This window comes from Podarcis filfolensis, assembly GCF_964270895.1.
Source record: "Podarcis filfolensis genome assembly, chromosome: 1".
In the NCBI taxonomy this organism is placed as follows: domain Eukaryota; kingdom Metazoa; phylum Chordata; class Lepidosauria; order Squamata; family Lacertidae; genus Podarcis; species Podarcis filfolensis.
In genome coordinates, this window is record NC_139604.1 from 10,797,304 (window position 1) to 10,816,735 (window position 19,432).

The 19,432-nt window shown below is 42.6% G+C and overlaps 1 protein-coding gene across 2 annotated transcripts in view; it reads right to left on the minus strand.

Annotated features, from left to right (window-relative positions):
• PGAP1 (post-GPI attachment to proteins inositol deacylase 1) overlaps positions 1 to 19,432 on the minus strand; it is a 59,387-nt gene that overhangs the window by 36,050 nt on the left and 3,905 nt on the right. The window contains exons 1-4 of one of the 2 annotated variants that reach the window (XM_083628049.1): positions 12,053 to 12,297; positions 9,353 to 9,506; positions 6,439 to 6,614; positions 5,510 to 5,681 (exon numbers count right to left, since the gene is read on the minus strand). In XM_083628049.1, the coding sequence (XP_083484175.1) occupies positions 5,510 to 5,636 (127 nt within the window). In that variant the 5' untranslated portion in view covers positions 5,637 to 5,681; positions 6,439 to 6,614; positions 9,353 to 9,506; positions 12,053 to 12,297. Of the gene's footprint in view, positions 1 to 5,509; positions 5,682 to 6,438; positions 6,615 to 9,352; positions 9,507 to 12,052; positions 12,298 to 19,432 lie in introns of those variants that run through there. The other variant, XM_083628048.1, reaches the window with a different exon arrangement.

A 19,432-nucleotide genomic window follows, 5' to 3' on the forward strand; every position in this document is an offset into this window, starting at 1 on the left:
GTAAATGTCAAGCAGGCTTTTTTTAAAAAAACAAACGAGCAGTACAGCGGACGCTCAGGTTGCGAACGTGATCCGTGCGGGATGCACATTCGAAACCCGCAGCGGCGTGTCTGTGCACCACGGGCTGCAATTTAGAGCTTCTGCGCATGCGCGACCGCCGAAACCCGGAAGTACAGCGGTACCTCGGGTTACATATGCTTCAGGTTACAGACGCTTCAGGTTACAGACTCCGCTAACCCAGAAATAGTACCTCAGGTTAAGAACTTTGGTTCAGGATGAGAACAGAAATCGTGCTCCAACGGCGCAGCAGCAGCAGGAGGCCCCATTAGCTAAAGTGGTGCTTCAGGTTAAGAACAGTTTCAGGTTAAGAATGGACCTCCGGAACGAAGTAAGTACTTAACCCGAGGTACCACTATAACCCATTCCGGTTCTTCCAGGTTTCGGCGGTCCACAACCTGAAAAAATGCAACCTGAAGCATCTGTAACCCGAGGTATGACTGTATATTTAAGTAATAAAACCAGTATGCTATGTTTTACTTCTCCTTTTGGGGAATTTTATTTCTCTTTTTTGGGAGTACAAAAAACCTTCCATTTTCTCAGACATAAATGAGAGGTTGGGAAAGAGGCCAACCACTGAGGCAACTCTTCCCTTTTGGCTGCAGGCAAAAGTCTGGGAGAAAGAAAAGGAGACTTGAAGGAGGACAGTGAAATGAAGTGACAGGAGACAGCAGCAAAAAAGGGCACAGATGCCATTAAACAAAAAAGACTTTAGAAATGATGCAAACAGTTCCCGCTCCAACAGTCAGAGGACTGTAAGGTGTGGCAGCATTAACGACACAATGGCGGAGGTTGGCTTGGCAGCCAGGGGCAAGGGAAGGCTAACGGCACCTGGTGCAGGGTGTCGGAGCAAACTGCCCGGCGGCGCATGCGGCGTACATACCGGTGTCGCGCATGCGCAGTACATAGCAGCGCCGCGCATGCGTCGCAGGGCCGTCTGCCGACAGCGCCGCTCGAGCAGCGTATGGGCAGCGGCGGGATCCTCAGCTCACAGCTACAGCGGCGTCGGAGGGATCCCGGCGCCATCCGTACGGCACTCAAGCGGCGGCAAACCACCCCGCGGTGCATGAGCAGCACTGCTACGAATGGCGCATGCGCAGCACTGCTACGGACAGCGCATGCGCAGCTGGGCGGTTTGCTGATGGTGCCACTCAAGTGTCATATGGACAGTTGCAGGATTCCGCCGCCGCCGTGAGCGGAGGATCCTCTGCATGCGGCTGTGCAATGGTGGCAGCTTACGCCACCGTGCCCGGGGGCGGCGGGGTGAGCCCTCCACGGGGTGCCTTCTTGTCCCCCCCCCCCTTAGAGGTGGCACCCAGGGCGGACCGCCCCTCCGCCACTGCTGGCAGCCTGGGGGTTACCTGCTCAATCGAGAAAATGCTGGCAGTTGTAGGGAAAGAGCTGCCAAAAAAGCTGAAAAACATCTTCATGTATGCGGCAACGGCCGCAAGAGTTTTAATAGCACAAGGATGGAAGACTGAAGAAACCTCTACTAAAGAATCATGGAAGGAAAAAATGATGGACTATGCAGAACTGGCAAAACTGACATACAAGCTACGGGACAAGGATAACTGTGACTTGAAAGATGAATGGGAACCCTTTACAAAGTATCTGAAGACGCAACAAAGCGAACTGGACTTCTTGGCTGGTTTTGAATAAACATTCACAAACTTTTTATTGATAATAATCAGCTAAATAGTTTGAGGATCTATACAACTGTGTAACATACAGAAAACAGCACTTTTAGAGAAATCAAAGACTGGAACTGAGGGAAGTCAGGGGGTGGGGTGGGTGGGTTTTGTGGGGGGAGGGAGGGGGAGGAAAAATGGGGGGGAAATAAGGATGATATGTTTCTGGATAATATGTTTCATTTTAATTTTGAATAAAAAAGTTATTAAAAAAGAGAGAAAAAGAAAATGCTGGCAGATTGCTTTTATTTTTGAAAGGGGAAAATAGCACAGCTGCTTCTTGTTGGATGCTGCTTCCAAATTCTGATTGCGAGAATTAAATTCGTTGTCACCATGGCAACCATACTAACGGACTCCTGCTCCATTCGGAGTCTTTCATTTACACTCATGCTGCAGTTAACTTGATGCTAGTTAATTATGCATACAGTGGTACCTCGGGTTAAGTACTTAATTTGTTCTGGAGGTCCATTCTTAACATGAAACTGCTCTTAACCTGAAGCACCACTTTAGCTAATGGGGCCTCCTACTGCCGCTGCGCCGCCGGAGCACGATTTCTGTTCTCATCCTGAAGCAAAGTTCTTAACCTGAAGCACTATTTCTGGGTTAGCGGAGTCTGTAACCTGAAGCGTATGTAACCCGAGGTACCACTGTATTGGCTATTGCCTAACTTTCAAGCTGCTTGGGGCATGAGGGGTAAGCTCATGAAAAACAATGCACAGGATTAGTCAAGGTGACAGAGGTCTTGGTCATCAGAAGTATAACACAAAAGAAACCTGCACAGAGGAAACTGCATCAAAAACACTCGGTAAAACCTTCAAGTGGCCTAGATTTCAAAGTCCTTCATTTTCTTGTAATACTTCCATTAGTCAAGAATCTGAGTTTAGAAAGCTGCAAGTCATTCCATTAGACTTTGATATTCAAGGGATTCCCTCAAGTGTCCCAGTTCTGTCAAAGCTCAGGCATCAGGATAATAGAATAATCAGAGCATCCACACTTACACGAGAAAACTAAGATAACCAACTTGTCACAAATAACCAAATAACCAACCCTTGTGTCTAAGTCTCTCTGCCAGTTACCAACCGCTCACCAACACTTCCCCAAAATGAAACCGACAATTAAGCTTAACGTTTAAGCTGGGCACATTGGGATTCTCAGGCCCATTGCCAGTGTAGCCTGCAGCCAAAACATTTCGTTTATTGCACATTGACTGAACTCATTCCAAAGGCTTTGAGCAAAACCTAATAAGAACATGGTACTGTACAGGAAATACGGGTTTCTAAATGGAAGCTAAACTATAGCTGTTTAATGCCCGCATTTAAATGCTGCCTTCTAAAAGCAATGTTCTACAGTAAAGGCTTCTTTTCCTTCTGGCAAGCCTGGGCTGACTCAGTTGTCAGTAGCCGCACTCCTGAAATGTTTGGAATAGGGTTAAGTTGCACTGGCACAATTTAAGGTAAATGTAAAAGGACCCCTGACCATTAGGTCCAGTCGTGACTGACTCTGGGGTTGTGGCGCTGATCTCGCTTTATTGGCTGAGGGAGCTGGCGTACAGCTTCCGGGTTATGTGGCCAGCATGACTAAGCCGCTTCTGGCAAACCAGAGCAGCGCACGGAAACACCGTTTACCTTCCCACTGGAGCGGTACCTATTTATCTACTTGCACTTTGATGTGCTTTCGAACTGCTAGGTTGGCAGGAGCAGGGACCGAGCAACGGGAGCTCACCCCGTCGCGGGGATTCGAACCACTGACCTTCTGATCAGCAAGTCCTAGGCTCTGTGGTTTAACCCACAGTGCCACCCGCGTCCCATACTGGCACAATTTACCCCCACGTAAATTACGCCGGCTTTGTAGGCCTGACACTGAATGCGATCCTGGTTGATAATTTATACGCTTAGAAATCAGAAGGGCAAGCTGCTGATATTTTAGAAACTTTGTTATGAACTGTAAGGAGGGCTGCTCACAGGAAAATTCTTGAACTGCTTCCCTTGTTCTTGGCAAGGTGGATGCCACCAATTGCTTCTCTTGTTTGCCCCTGCTCCTGTTTAAGGTGCAAGAAGCTACCAGCTGAAACTAACAGATTTGGAGCAAGATTCCACCCATATGCTGATACCACTCCGTCCTGTGTCTCCCTTGTCATCTTAGCCCCAGTCCTGCCTCCAGTGCCTAGCTCAAAGCTCAAAGCTAAAGTAAAGGTACCCCTGATCGTTAGGTCCAGTCGCAGACTACTCTGGGGTTGCGGCGCTCATCTCACTCTATAGGCCAAGGGAGCCGGCGTTTGTCCGCAGACAGCTTCCGGGTCATGTGGCCAGCATGACCAAGCCGCTTCTGGTGAACCAGAGCAGCACACGGAAACGCCGTTTACCTTCCTGCCGGAGTGGTACCTATTTATCTACTTGCACTTTGACGTGCTTTCGAACTGCTAGGTGGGCAGGAGCAGGGACCAAGCAACGGGAGCTCGCCCCGTCGCAGGGATTCGAACTGCCGACCTTCTGATCAGCAAGCCCTAGGCTGCAGGCAAATATAGGAAGTCAAATCTAGAGAAGACCGAAGTATTTATGACCGACAAACACAGTGAGCCAGAGAAAAGAGAGACAACTCCCTTGGACGGTGCACTCCTTGTCCACCCCAGTGTCCAAGTAATAGCAGAATCTGGGAAAGCTTTTTACCAGCTCCATCTAAAGCATGGGTAGGCAAACTAAGGCCCGGGGGCCAGATCCAGCCCAATCACCTTCTAAATCTGGCCCACAGACAGTCTGGGAATCAGCGTGTTTTTACATGAGTAGAATGTGCCCTTTTATTTAAAATGCATCTCTGGGTTATTTGTGGGGCACAGGAATTTGCGGGGCACAGTGGACCTGCTGAAAAAGTTTGCTGACCCCTGATCTAAAGCAATGCTCTCTGCTCTCCTTCTTGAGTTAAGATATTACTGTCACCACTTATAATTTAAGAAAGGATGGCAAGCGCAAGACACATGGAACTGCTGTAGGAAAATGCTTGGTGGCTGATGTTGAAGGCAATACCTCACCTCCTAGGACTGCCAAGTTCCAAAAGCATTTTGTATGAAACATTGTGTGGCCTGTAGAGCTTTCCTTGGCTGCTCCAGGTACAATGCAGGGTTTTGACCTATGAAACCCTGAATGGACTGGGCCTTCCCAAACTAAAGACTGCCATTTCTTTTCTTAGTTAAATTTAAAAAAGAAGACCCACCAGCTCCACTTCTAGGCCATGATCAAACAACAAGGGCAAGTAGAGACATTATTGGCGCCTTACCCCTCTTACACTGAAAGAAACCTTCCCTTGGGAGTTCGTCAGAGCTTTGTCAGGAGCACTGCAAGATATTTTTGCCTGAACTGACATTAAAAAGCATTAGGAGGACTAATATCGGTGTTATCTAGTACCCTTTTAAAATTACAGTGGTACCTCAGGTTACATATGCTTCAGGTTACATACACTTCAGGTTACAGACTCTGCTAACTCAGAAATAGTGCTTCAGGTTAAGAACTTTGCTTCAGGATAAGAACAGAAATTGTGCTCTGGCGGCGCGACGGCAGCAGGAGGCCCCATTAGCTAAAGTGGTGCTTCAGGTTAAGAACAGTTTCAGGTTAAGAACGGACCTCCAGAACGAATTAAGTACTTAACCCGAGGTACCACTGTATTATGACATAAAAAGGATATTGATTCACATTAACAAATTTTTTATAGCGCTTTAAGGTATAGCAATCTTGCTGATGTCTACCGAGTGGTCATATTAGGAGTAAACTTACCAGTAAGATATCGGTCTAAAGGCATTACAGGTGCAATGTGAGGTGTGGCCTGAGTAACAAGGACATTGAGGAGTTCCACCTTGAAATTTTTAAGCGTCAGCAGTGCTCTTGCAACAAGGCCGCCCATGGAATGACCTACTATTGCAACGCTACGAGGAGCAAACCCCTGACCCTTAAAAAAAAGAGAAAGGAAGCATAAGGAAGAAATTATTTGACATCAAACACACTAAGATCATATGAAATCACAGGCACCCTCCTGCTTAATAGCTGATGTATTTGAATTCTGATGTACTTTATTGTCATTCGCCGAAAATCAAGTTACTATAAAGACTAAGACTGCAATTCAAGTACAGTTAATTGGATTTTGAATCTAAATCAGTAAGACATTTCTATATTGAGGGTGCTCAGCATAATACAGTGGTACCTCAGGTTAAGAACTTAATTCATTCTGGAGGTCTGTTCTTAACCTGAAACTGCTCTTAACCTGAGGTATCACTTTAGTATAGATAGACAAGAACCCAACTTTCAAAGGACCCAACTTTCAAATAATGCTACTGAATGTAGTCGAGAGAGAGAGAGAATTTCAAACACTGTGTTTCCGAAACTTGGGTCTCCCGTTGTTTTTGGACTACAATTTCTACCATCCCTGATCAGGACCAGTGGTCAGGGATGATGGGAATTGTAGTTCGAAAGAAGAAGAAGAAAAAGCTGGGGACCCAAGTTTGGAAAACACGACCCTATACCAAATCATGGAGATGATAGATAGATAGATAGATAGATAGATAGATAGATGATAGATAGATAGATGATAGGTATCCCAACCATAAAACACAAAGCAACAGTATTTCTCTCCCAACCTGCAGCTGTCATATCCAATACAGATAATAATTTGACAGAATTAAATAAGTGCATAATGCTTATCTCCATACCTTATACAATTTAAGAATAACTTTAATACACTCATGCACAAATCTAGTTTGCCTTTGTAGACTTCCACCATAGAGTGCAACAAGTTCCTCATTGAAGTTGACGCTGAAGACATCAAAATGATACTTGAAGTCAGCATCTTCTGCCTTTCTGAGTGCTATTGACCCAAGGGAACGTACTGAAAAAGCACACAGGAATTATTAGAAGAAAGTAGTTTAATATCTCTAGATTTTGATGCTAGGGCAGATCACTAAAATTTGACCTCAGTGGACAGAAAGATACAGATCTATTGTTAAAGTGGAATGGAATACGCAACTGGTTGTAATTTGGTGTCACCAAACTCTATGCTAGAGAAACCCTGGCCTAACATACAATATGGAGGTATTACCTGAGAACGATATGATTTATGCAAGGAGCTTTGGAACAGATCATGATAAGGCCTGGCTGCTTCTGCATCTAGATTGCTCAACAATACAGAAGCATGGGAAAGGTGTTTCTCCACCACAGAGATCTGCACCATTCTCAAATGCATTCTGATACCCATTTCTTTTCATAACCCTATACCGATCTATAGCTGGTTTGATAAAAAACCACAACATAGCTGCTGATCGCCATTTACTTCCATGAAGACAAGAACTAATGGCAAAAGGCTCTCGTCACAGCAGCTACTTCGGAAATTCTAATAAATAGTTTATTATTTATTTAGAAAAATCTCAAAGCAGTTTACAGCATATTAAAACATCAATAAAACAATCCAGAATCAAACATTTCTGAAGAAAGTCAAATATAGAGTATACAGTCAAAACAACATAATTAACAGAAAACTAAACTATTATCTTAAAGATAATATTACAAAGGAGGTCAACTACAGAATACATAACTAAAACAGAGTTAACCAAAAAAATCTTAAACATTTCAAAAAGAAAAAAAAACACTGCTAAATGAAATCAAATACAAAATACACATTTAAAACAGCATAATTAACAGGGTACTGGTCCATCATATTAAAACACAAACATGTTCTTGGAAGACAGACGAATTCTAAAGAGTTTAACCCTTACCCAGAATGGGAGGGGGGGCGGAATCCATGGTCAAGATTTAATTATTCTAGATCAGGAGTGGTGCTTCTAGATGTTTTTGGACTACAACTTCTATTACCCTGAGCTAGCATGGCATATTGCCAGTGATAACTGCAGCTGGAGGGCATCATGTTTGCTATTCCTGCCCTAGCTTTTATTACGGAAACTGAATTATGAATGGACAGCACTCCTTGAATGTATTTATGGATTATGAGGGCAAAAATAATACAAACAGTAAGGAATACAGATCTTACACCTTGTAGTATTTGAACTTGACTGGTAGATCTCTTGATGATATGCAGTCAGAGGGTGGTCCAAGTTTGTATTTGCCCATCCTCCAAATTGACTGCTATAGCCTCTTGGTTTCATATGGCACTTCTGAGACATCGCAATGTACATATCAACATAGTTGCTCATGGCCCTCTGGCACTGGGTGGTCAAGCCACTTACATTTATTACTGAACTGGTTGCAAAATTTGCCTTGGCTGCAAGTAAGTTGAGAGCTAGGCAACAAGGTAAGTATCATAAGGGGGAGTGTGACATGTGGAGTGCTTAACTTACACAGCTGTGATTTTCGCATTTTTGTATGTTTGCTTAGCTGCTGCTGTTGTTCAGTTTTAAATCAATTATTTGTATTCTACGCATTGTGACCAATTGTGGCGGATTATAGCTTTTAGCAACAAAGATTTCATTCATTCATTCACTCATGCCACTTACATAAACGAAAGCTAAGTCAAGTGCACGCAACTCCCATTTACGTGGGGTTTGCATTCCGGGGTCACTGTGCATTTGCGCGAAATCGGAAACCCATTGAAAAACCCATTGATTCCCTCCCTCCCTCTCTTTCTTTTTTCTTTTCCTTCTCCTCCTGCGATGAGGCTACATTTTAATATTTTAATGTTCCATTATTTTAATGCTGTATTTTATTTTTGTTTTTAAGTTGTAATCATTCATCTTGTTTTTATTATTGCTTGTAAGCCGCTCTGAGACCGGCCTTGGCTGGGGAGGGCGGGGTATAAATAAAAAATTATTATTATTATTATTATTATTATTATTATTATTATTGAAAAAGCCTGCAAACTCCCTGCCCTGCCCCTTTTAGTGACATCTTTATTATGTTTCTGGGTTCCGCGCTGTGCACACATGACTAAAGCAGGAGTTGCCTGTACCACTAATTTTAGTATTCCGCTCGTAAAATATATTTCCCCAGTTCTCAGAGAAAATTCCATTTTTTGCAGGATGAAATCACATTCTGTTTCTCCAAATGGCAGTTGGGAGCATGATTCACATGGGATTTTGTTCATTTTCCAGATGCCCATATGGTATCTTCTGTGATTATTTGAATAATCCTCTTTGACGCCTGTAGCAGAGCTGGTTTGCCTAGCTCTCAATCTATTTAAGAAGCCCAGGGCTAAGGATCGCTTCCTGATAAATCTCTAAAACCTTGCCCAACACCACTTTCTTTGACAACTCTTTTACATGCTTGATGTACAATAAAATAAATGCCAATCAAGATATAGTGTAAATATAGTGATCAGTCTCAATATATTTTGTTGATTTGTAGTTTTGATTGTTTTTAGCTTATCTCATGTGATTTTACATAATGTGGGTATTCTAACTGTTCACACATTTTACCCTACGCTATTAAATGATGCAAATACATCAACAAAGAAAGTTGGTAATTCTGTTAACAATTACATATAAACAAAATATTCAGAATACATACTTCCACAAAGACCTATGTTAAAAAAAGGTAACATTCTACAGATCTTCATACATTTCCTGCTTTATGAAAGATTATAATACACACATCAGTACTGCTTCAGATATAGCTTACCTTGTTTGTAACTCCCAGCATTGCCAGGGAGGAAGAGTACTGGAATCCCAGTTAAGAGCAGATTTCTATTTTCTTCTGCATAACTTCCTTCCCCGTAAAGATAGAGCTCATAGGCTGGATAACGCCTGGATACTTTCCTAGGAAGTTTTATTTTCTGTCAAATACAATTTTGCATACCATTATAATTCTAAAATACAATTATACTTAAATAATATTTTATGTATGCCAGAGGTAATAATTTATTGTTCAAATCTGAAATGTACATCTTAAGTACAGAAACGGTTAACTACAAAAGGAGGTAGCTGGGCAACTTCAAGCTGGGGTATACTTGTATTCAGCAGAGACAGCTTTGGGAGTTTTGAAATGATGCAGATGCTTTTTCATCACCCTAAACAATCTTGCTCTCAACCCCTCCATCCCATTTCAGCTCAACTACACACAAGAAACTGAACCTAGTAATAAAAGATAAGATAGCATTAGAAGCCAGGAAAGTTATTTCCACAGACATCAGTTTATCCAACAGTTTCAATGCAGTACTTACTGTATTTTTTGCTCTATAAGACTCACTTTTTCCCTCCTAAAAAGTAAGGGGAAATGTGTGTGCGTTTTATGGAGCGAATGCAGGCTGCGCAGCTATCCCAAAAGCCAGAACAGCAAGAGGGATCGCTGCTTTCACTGTGCAGCGATCCCTCTTGTTGTTCTGGCTTCTGAGAGTCAGAATATTATTATTTTTTTGTTTTCTTCCTCCAAAAACTAGGTGTGTCTTGTGGTCTGGTGCGTCTTATGGAGTGAAAAATACAGTATCTTGCTGAAAAGGAAGATATTCTGGTTCTCTTATGTAGGAAATCTAGGGAAGAAGCCCCATTTCAACCCCATGTGTCCTGGACCAGCAAATCACTTCTATTTATATCTGAGCCTCTGTATGTGTGTGTGTGTGTGTGTGTGTGTGTGTACACGAACGTACACACACACACACACACACGTATGTATATATATATATAAGAAATACAGGAGGCCTACTTGGAAGTTGTTGCAACAATGAGTGAAATAAAAATCCAAAAGCATTTTGCATGCCAGAAGGAATACAAAAAAGTGTTGACTTTGAGAATGTAATTTTGTCTGGCTAACTTAATGGGCTTACATCATAATAAAATGTCAGGGGAGGTGAAATTGAATTCATTTAAAATTTGCTGCTTTGGCACCAGTCAACCGTATATACGTCATCAGCTAGATAAATACCAGCCAACACATGAATTGCAGATGAATTCAAACACTTATAACAATTCAGGACGCAGCCTTTCAGCTTCTTCTTGCAAGGCAAGCACATCATAACTTAGCAGCTAGCTTGAAAGACATTTGCTCTAAAAATGCTAAAGGTTGCCGCCAACGCCTGAATTTTATAGACTATAAAAGGGTGACGGCGATATGTGTGTGAAAATCAAAGTAATATACTTCTCAAAAATTTAGGTCAGGGGCAGCAGACCTTTTTGGACGAGAGGATGCATTTTGAATTTTGAGAGTGCTGGAAGCACCAGTTACAAAATGGGTGCCAAGGGAGGCGCGGCACAACACAAAATTTGAGTCTTTGTAACGCTTTCCCCAGAATTGCATTTCCATATGAGAAAAGGCTTAACCTACTGAATTTCAGCCTAGGAAATTCGAAGCAGAAAAAGTGCATTAAAGGGGAATGAGAAAAGCAGCTCTTCGGAACACAGGGGGCTCCCATTGCCTAGTGCAGGGTTCAGCAACCTTTTTTCAGCTGTGGACCGGTCTACTGTCCTCAGACCGTGTGGTGGGCCAGACTATTTTTTGGGGGGGGGGGGATGAACGAATTCCTATGCCCCACAAACAACCCAGAGATGCATTTTAAATAAAAGGACACATTCTACTCATGTAAAAACACACTGATTCCCGGACCGTCCACAGGCCGGATTTAGAAGGCGATTGGGCCGCATCCGGCCGCCCGGCCTTAGGTTGCCTACCCCTGGCTGAGCGTCAGAACAACTCGCTTACCAATCACAGCCCTGACTTCATTCATTGCTTAAAAATACTGCCAAGGGAAGCAGCCAGGCTTGCTCATTTCACAGAAATCACTTAGAAGGGTATCTGCACATTTTGCTCCATAACATGCTTTCTAGGAGGGCTAGAAACTTACTTTTTAAAAAATGAAAGTTCAGAGTAAGACTCCTGCCTGGGGATGCCAAGAAAAGCCTTCTCAGGCACCTTGGTGCCTGCCAAGTTGGTGACCCCTGGGTTTAGCTGTACACATTCTTACATGTGCTTAAACAGAGTCAGGTTTATTCCCTGGCCAGGGAACCACTATATGGCATTTTGCCTTTGTACGGAAGGGTAATTTCTAGTAACACTCACACACCCCACTCAATCCTTCCGCTAGGCAAGCAAGTCATTGACAGAGTTCAAGGTCACATTCCAGCCAAGCTAAAGCAATCATGGAGGGTGCAAATACGTATGTACGTGTGTGTGTGTGTGTGTGTGTGTGTGTGTGTCTGGGGTGTGGCTCGGGAGAGATCCAGACCCTGAGGTTTCTCAGCCCTACTCTAGTGATACATCTGAGCACAATAAGTGCAGCATACCAAATATAAGCAATAAATTCTTATGGAGAAAGACATAATTTTTTTGGGGGGGGGGGGGAATCCAAGCCTGAAAGATGTAAAAGTAAAGCAACTAAATTCTGTTCACCAATTGCACAGGTGATGCTGTGCATTGGCCCACCTGGCTTGCCAAACCAGGAACTGCCAGGTCAGCTCTCAGGTTCTGTGCAGTTTACTTTCAGTTCTGCACTGCAATCAGGAAAGCTGCTGCATGTTTTTGTTCCCTCCATAACAGTTTTACGTTGAAGTTGTTTTGTTATGCACCTCGTTTTTGGCCTCCTTCCATGATGCTTTTCGGGTAAAAGCCCAATCTGCTTGGCATATGCACTACTCCTTCTTTATCTCTTAGCCTATTTTTCAAATAAAATATTTAGTATCAGATGCGGAAGTAGCAGACATGGAAACCAAATGGGACAATCTGAACCTTGCAGTGGCTTGTTTGTCTTGAAAAAGGGCAGATGGGTAAGTTATTATATTTGAAAGCAAATAAATATAGCCGAAGTACCATAGGGATTTCGCTTATTTTCTTTAGCTATCATTAAATTTATACCCCAGAATTTCAGTACACCTCAGGGCACCTTCCAAAGTACAGAAATCAATACAGTGGTACCTCAGGTTACGTACGCTTCAGGTTACATACACTTCAGGTTACAGACTTCGCTAACCCAGAAATAGTGCTTCAGGTTATCTATCTATCATCTATCTATCTATCTATCTATCTATCTATCTATCTATCATCTATCTATCTATTTATCTGCCTACCTATCTATCTATCTATCTGGATTTTCCTGGCGATGTCCAGGAATTGCTCACTAAAATGGCGTGTGGGCAGATTTTTGCTGAATCGGAAAAATGTCTGGGGAAACCCAGACGAATGGCAAGCTGGGCTATTTTTATACAGTGGTACCTCGGGTTACATACGCTTCAGGTTACATACGCTTCAGGTTACAGACTCCGCTAACCCAGAAATAGTGCTTCAGGTTAAGAACTTTGCTTCAGGATGAGAACAGAAATCGTGCTCTGGCGGCGTGGCGGCAGCGGGAGGCCCCATTAGCTAAAGTGGTACTTCAGGTTAAGAACAGTTTCAGGTTAAGTACGGACCTCCGGAACGAATTAAGTACTTAACCTGAGGTACCACTGTACAATCAATAAAAAAGACATAAGTGGAAAAACAAAATCAGTCAGTCAAGGAGAGTTACACATTCCAATTAAAAATATCTAAGTAGTCAGGGAAAATAAGTTCTTTTCCAGGTCATGGAAAAATGTAATGGCATTCCAGAAGCAATGTGCCATTATATTTAAAAAGCCCTTTCTTTGGTCACTACCCATCACACTTCAGAAGATGAGGGCACCCAGAAGAAAGACTCAGATAATCACCTTTGTTTGAGGTGGGCCAATAAACACCTGGATCTTAGACATTGTAAGGCTTTAACAGGTTTAAGTGGTTCTAGCTAGAATTCCTTTAAAAGGTAGCAACTAAAGCTACAATACTAACCCCACCTACTCTAGGAACCAACGCCACTTCTGAGAATATATGGTTAGGATTTCACTATAAGACAAGCACCTTTCATATCTGTCCCACCCAAGGCTAAAACAGACATGTACAGCGAACATGCACCAGTATAGTACAAGAATTCCTGGTACAATAAAGGAAGGAGACCTTATTTCCACTTCAAATCCTCTCAATGCATCTTAGCAGTTACTTAGATATTAGAGTAAGAACTGTGTTCTAAATACAGCAGCGTAACTGCTGCGGTTTGGTCATGTTTACAGATGGCAAGGACATGTGTGCGTATATACATATAACACATCCATATGTGCAGGATCAGATCAGGAACAAAACAACAGCCTATGGATTAATCTTTCATTGGACAGTTACACTGATGTTCTAAACAATTTGATTTCTATGTTTTTTAGCATAAACTTTTGCTACTTTTTATGATAGCGGTACCTATGGTTGAAATAAGAAGAAAAAGGAATCAATTAGGCTGGGGTTTGCTTATTTGTGTGTGGTCTACCTTTTCGATTTGTTAGAATCTTCATGGTTAACCAATGTGTTTTAAATGCAAGAGGTGTTGTCAGGATATCTTAAGCCATAGCATGTGTTATATGCATAGCTGTCAACCGTCCCTTATTTGGTGGGAAAGTCCCTTATCCCAGCGCCGTGTCCCGCCTCTGTCCCTTATTGATGGTGTCCCTTAAATTTCCCGGGTTTCAAAGGAAGCAGCTCCTCTCCCTCCCTCCCCGCCAGCTAGGGAGGAGGGAGGCTCCAACTGTGTTGCTTGGCTGTGTTGCTCACCCAATAAGGAGTCTAAGAACGACTGGGGGGTGGAGCTTGCATGCCTTGTGCCGATCAAATCAGCCGCGTTGCTTGGGGACTCGCTTTTGCTCAGCGCTTCCCAGTGGAGGGTTGACGGTGGTTTTCCTTGCTGCATCCCCTTTGCCGGGTTGCTGCGCTGTGGGAACCACCGCTTGAGGTTTCGTTTGGCTGCTGGCTGGGCTTTCTGCCTTTGGCTCGGAGGGGCTCAGAAATTGAACATACATGTGCTCTGAAAATCCCTTATTTTGGCTGCTGATCCCTTATTTTCGAGGCTGCTGGTCCCTTATTTTCAAATCTGTAAGATGACAGCTATGGTTATATGATCTTGAATGCGCACTCTTGGTTAAGAACTGTGGTTCAGCTAGTCCAGCATTCTTTGTGAGAAACTCAGAAACTGGTCAGTGGCCAACCATTAGATTGTGCCTAATCTTCTGCCCACCTCTGGCTTAGATAACCTGTCGTGGCCTTGTAATTCTATCTTGAGTCTTAGGAGCCTAGCCAGATATACCTCATTTCTTCTGGCTAAAACGCTTACGTTACTCTTAACTCTCTGCAGAACATCTCAAGAATCACATTGCTTTTTCCCATGCAAACGTGTCCAGAAACTTACTTTGGAGTTCCTTCCTGAGGTCTCCCTGCAGTGGGAATCACAGTTGGCAGCTACCCAAGAAGCCCCTCTCAGCTGTGACCCCTAAATTCTAGAATAACTTCCAACGAGGGGTACACCTGGTTGGCCCTGTTACTGCTTGCCTTTAGGTGAACAGCAGACAATGCAATTTCAATGACCTTTGTTAGCATTTTGTCATTAACTTGGGTGACTGCTGTTGCTAACATTTCAGTCTCTTTTAGCTTTGTTTTCTGTTCTATTTTACCACTTTGATTGGAAGCCTCCTTGAATATTTTTGTAGAAAGGTGGGGTAGAAAGGAGTACAGTGGTACCTCGGGTTAAGTACTTAATTCGTTCTGGAGGTCCGTTCTTAACCTGAAACTGTTCTTAACCTGAAGCACCACTTTAGCTAATGGGGCCTCCCACTGCTGCCGCACCGCCGGAGCACAATTTCTGTTTTCATCCTGAAGCAAAGTTCTTAACCCGAGGTAGTATTTCTGGGTTAGCAGAGTCTGTAACCTGAAGCGTATGTAACCTGAAGTACCACTGTATATGCTTAAATTCTCCACCAAATGAATCACTTTTCAGAAGCCGCAAAAGTATAAGCAGGGGCGTTTTAGTTTGGAAAGGTTTCTCAACCCTTTTGAACCTGTCCCTCACCTACAATTCTGCTCTTTTCTAGGGATTGCTCCCCAGAATACAGAATACAGCCTGCTGCTGCATGTGATGCCCTGCAGAGCATTAACAGAAAGCTGTACAGGATCTTTCTGGCCTCATCCTAAACTAGCTATGAACAGCAGCTTTTTTTCTTCCCCAAACGAGTGAGTCCATTGGCAAGTGAGATACAATCAACTGAGGTCTTGGCTAGGAAGGAAGGAAGGCATCACTGTCCCATGCCTCCCAAGGGGGCTTACTTTGTGAATCAATGGTTTAAAGCATAAGCTATGCACTGGAATCCCAGTTCAGCTATCAACTGAGTGCCTTTGTGAGTGCTCACACAATTGTCTTTCAGACTTGTACGGAGAATATTTGCCTACCTTACAAAGCGATTAGCAAGATATGAAGCAGGTTTTTGCTTCACGAAGCAGATAAGGATTAGCAAGTTATGAAACTTGAACAATATCTATATGAATACTAATGATAATTTACCAATTAATGCAAAATAAGAAATTTCAATCCATTACTATGCGTTTTTATTTGAGTATGGTCAGATTTGCTTAAAAGATACTGTACTGAATGTTAAGGATTGTCAGATTCAATTTATAATTGTTCTGATGTAAATGAAATTAGACACTTCAGCTTTTGAGATATCAGTAGTATTGCCCTTTTGTAGCATTGTGTATTTTTGTACAGCCTAATCACCTGAATGGTTTTGTTTAATGAAGATAAGCTCTCCAGCAATTAGCCTTTACAGTTATATCCTTGATATGAGCTAAGCTTTATACTTTCAAAGCACTACAAAACAGGGGGGAAGTCCCAGCTTTAAGATTATGAGCAAAGTTTACCATTTATTTCATGCCACAAGATTAGACTGATTAAATAACCTGCTAAATCATAATCATATAAAATGGAGAACAGCCAATAGTCAAATGGATTTTTTAAACAACAACAACAAACCAAGCTGTTCTGGGATGTGCAATAAGTAGCCAGGTACAGCGGCATAAAACAAAAGAAAATATTCCTGATTTAAGAATCTTTATATATCATAGAGCCAGTTTACACATTCTTATGGGTGCCTACAAATATATTTGGGAGGGGGAGTATGACTTACATGGGGGTGGCTGTGGTTTTTAGCTGAGGCCCTAAGAGGTGTCCTGAAGGTTTGGGGTATACCAGTAGATATATATTATGGCCCTAAATTGTGTTAATTAAATCCAGTTTTAAATAGGATTGTTGAAGGGATGTATGGCTGAATCTGGATTGGTTGGTGTTTGGCATGCATTACATGGGACACAACAGGAATTTACCCACCTACCCTCTCCCCCGTCCCACATAAGTAGACCAACATTGTTTTAGGTTGCATTGTTTTTCTGTTTCGTATCCTTTTTTACAATATTTTACAGGCTGTCAAACTGATAAAATTTTACATTTGAATTATGGTTGCTTTAAAACACAAATTAGTGTTGAACGCCAAGAGTATTTTGAATATAATGACGGGACTACTTTTCAGGCTACTGAATGGGAAGAATGTAAGGCCTATAACTGAGGTAAGGTTTTATAGCATAAGCTTCTCATAAGAAATGCATTAGAATTTCGCCAGAGGAAAATTTTGAAAAAACCGTGAACTATCTTTTAAGACAATTTGCAGCACCCCATTCTTTGGATCTACACTGAAGGTTGCAACACATTAAATATGAATTGGATAATCTACGTTCTGCTAGAGCTAAATTTACTCTGGTATTTTTGCACCACAGCTATTGGGAGAGTGGACAGAGGCAGGGTAAAATTTTGTCTTATTGCTTAAAGCAAAGAAAAAAGTCAGAATTTTATTCCTTTGATTATTGGTGGGTATAATATGGTATAGACAACATCAAAAGAAATAAATTTACATTTCCCAAAGTATTATTCTAAATTATAGAAGGTCCTATGAGCTGTGACGTTGAATTTTCTTCCCCCTGCAGCTGGTTCTCCATCAGTTGTTAGATTTCTCAAAATGAAATTCTCACAAAACCACTACAGGTCAAAGAAATTAGGGATGTATGACGTCCGGGAAAGCCCCTGGACAAGATGCTTATTCTGTACAAGACATATTTATATTTGTTAGACCCTAAGCTTCTCAGGTTTTAGGGGCTTTTGACTTAGATACTCTGCTAACCTCAATGTAGGCTAGTCTTATTTCTGTTATTTCTGAGAGCTTGAGATAGCATTCCAGCGCCCATGTGCTGAGCAGGTCTTGCCCAGTAAGCTTTAAAAGGGCAATACTAGAAGGTAAGGATGCTTGCGTGGGGGCGATTAGAGTATACAGTGGTACCTCAGGTTAAGTACTTAATTCGTTCCGGAGGTCCGTTCTTAACCTGAAACTGTTCTTAACCTGAAGCACCACTTTAGCTAATGGGGCCTCCTGCTGCTGCCGCACCGCCGCAGCATGATTTCTGTTCTCATCCTGAAGCAAAGTTCTTAACCTGAGGTACTATTTCTGGGTTAGCGGAGTCTGTAACCTGAAGTGTATGTAACCCGAGGCACCACTGTACACAGTTTTGCATATACATGCCATTGCTACACAAGATGTGATCCTATTGCACACCTAAAAGAAGTTGTAACAACTTTCCCCCCTCCAACTCAACAACTGTGCTCAGCAAAATCACAGCAATGTGAAAGTTAAGGATCAGCCCTTTCGGTTATCTTTTACTTTATTTCAGTTCATCCACTATTTGAAGGGTTTTAGGAATGCAGAGATGCGCTTAAACCATCAGATAACCAGTCCCCGCTCCCCTTCATCTCCAACATGCAGCAAATACTGTATTTATAGCTGGCACTCCCACACCCGTTGCACATGAAACCTAACTATTATTGCACTGAATATCCTGAGGATAAAACAGATTTCAACACCCAAATTGCAACCCAAGTCAGGTGCAGAAAATTGTGTGGGTGTCCTTTCTCAAGCCTATTAAAATTCTCATGGTTCTCCCTACTCTATGCTGAAGCTGGTTCCCTGTCCCCGAATCCTTATTGAAACAGAGGTATGTAAGCAGACAGAATGGAAACCTAACGCACAACTGAGAAACAATCAGCACTCCAGAATAAACTGGTGGCTGAAATATAAGTAAAATAGGTGACCTCTTATCCCTAATATGACCCAATTAATAGAAGATTGCTGTGGAGGAGAAAATGTTGACAGGTTCGGCTTTTCTCGTGCTTGCCATGTTATGCAATAACAAGCTGCAAAATTCTCTCTTTTCAAGGTTCAGGAGTGCTATCCTCTGCAGCAACTGTCTCCATTGGGCAGATCTTGGTCCACAAATGGGAGCATGATCTTACCTACAACAGTTCAGATTGCTAGCACCACAGCCACTTTCTGAAGACCGAAGGGGGAAAGGCCGGCAGAAAGAGTGACTGGGAGAGATGGGCTGATCTAGATATTAATGAACGATGGTCTTGTTTCCACATAACGGAAAGCCAGGATTTTTCAGACAGAACAGCATGCTAATTCAGGATGCCTGATGGCTTGTGATTTGCTCCTCTGCTGGAGCAAGCAACAAGATATTCGAACCGGAATCACAGTTTGCTTCTCCCCAACAAAACGCAACGAGGAAGTCGACATGAAGGCTGCTCACTTGCTAACCATTGTCTGCTAGGGAGAAACAAAGCACAACCTCAGTTTGCGTGTAACACCAAGTCAAGGCTTCGTGGCTCACTGCTCCTGCCTGCACTAAAGAAAGAGGTAAAGAGCAAAACAGAAGCAATCAAGGAGATGGCACTTAGCACACAGCTGATAAGCCATTAACTGTAGTTTATTGCTGTGTGCAAACTGGCACAATATTTTACCATGGCTTTGTATCATAATTTATAGACCACTCTACATTATACAAAGGGACGCGGGT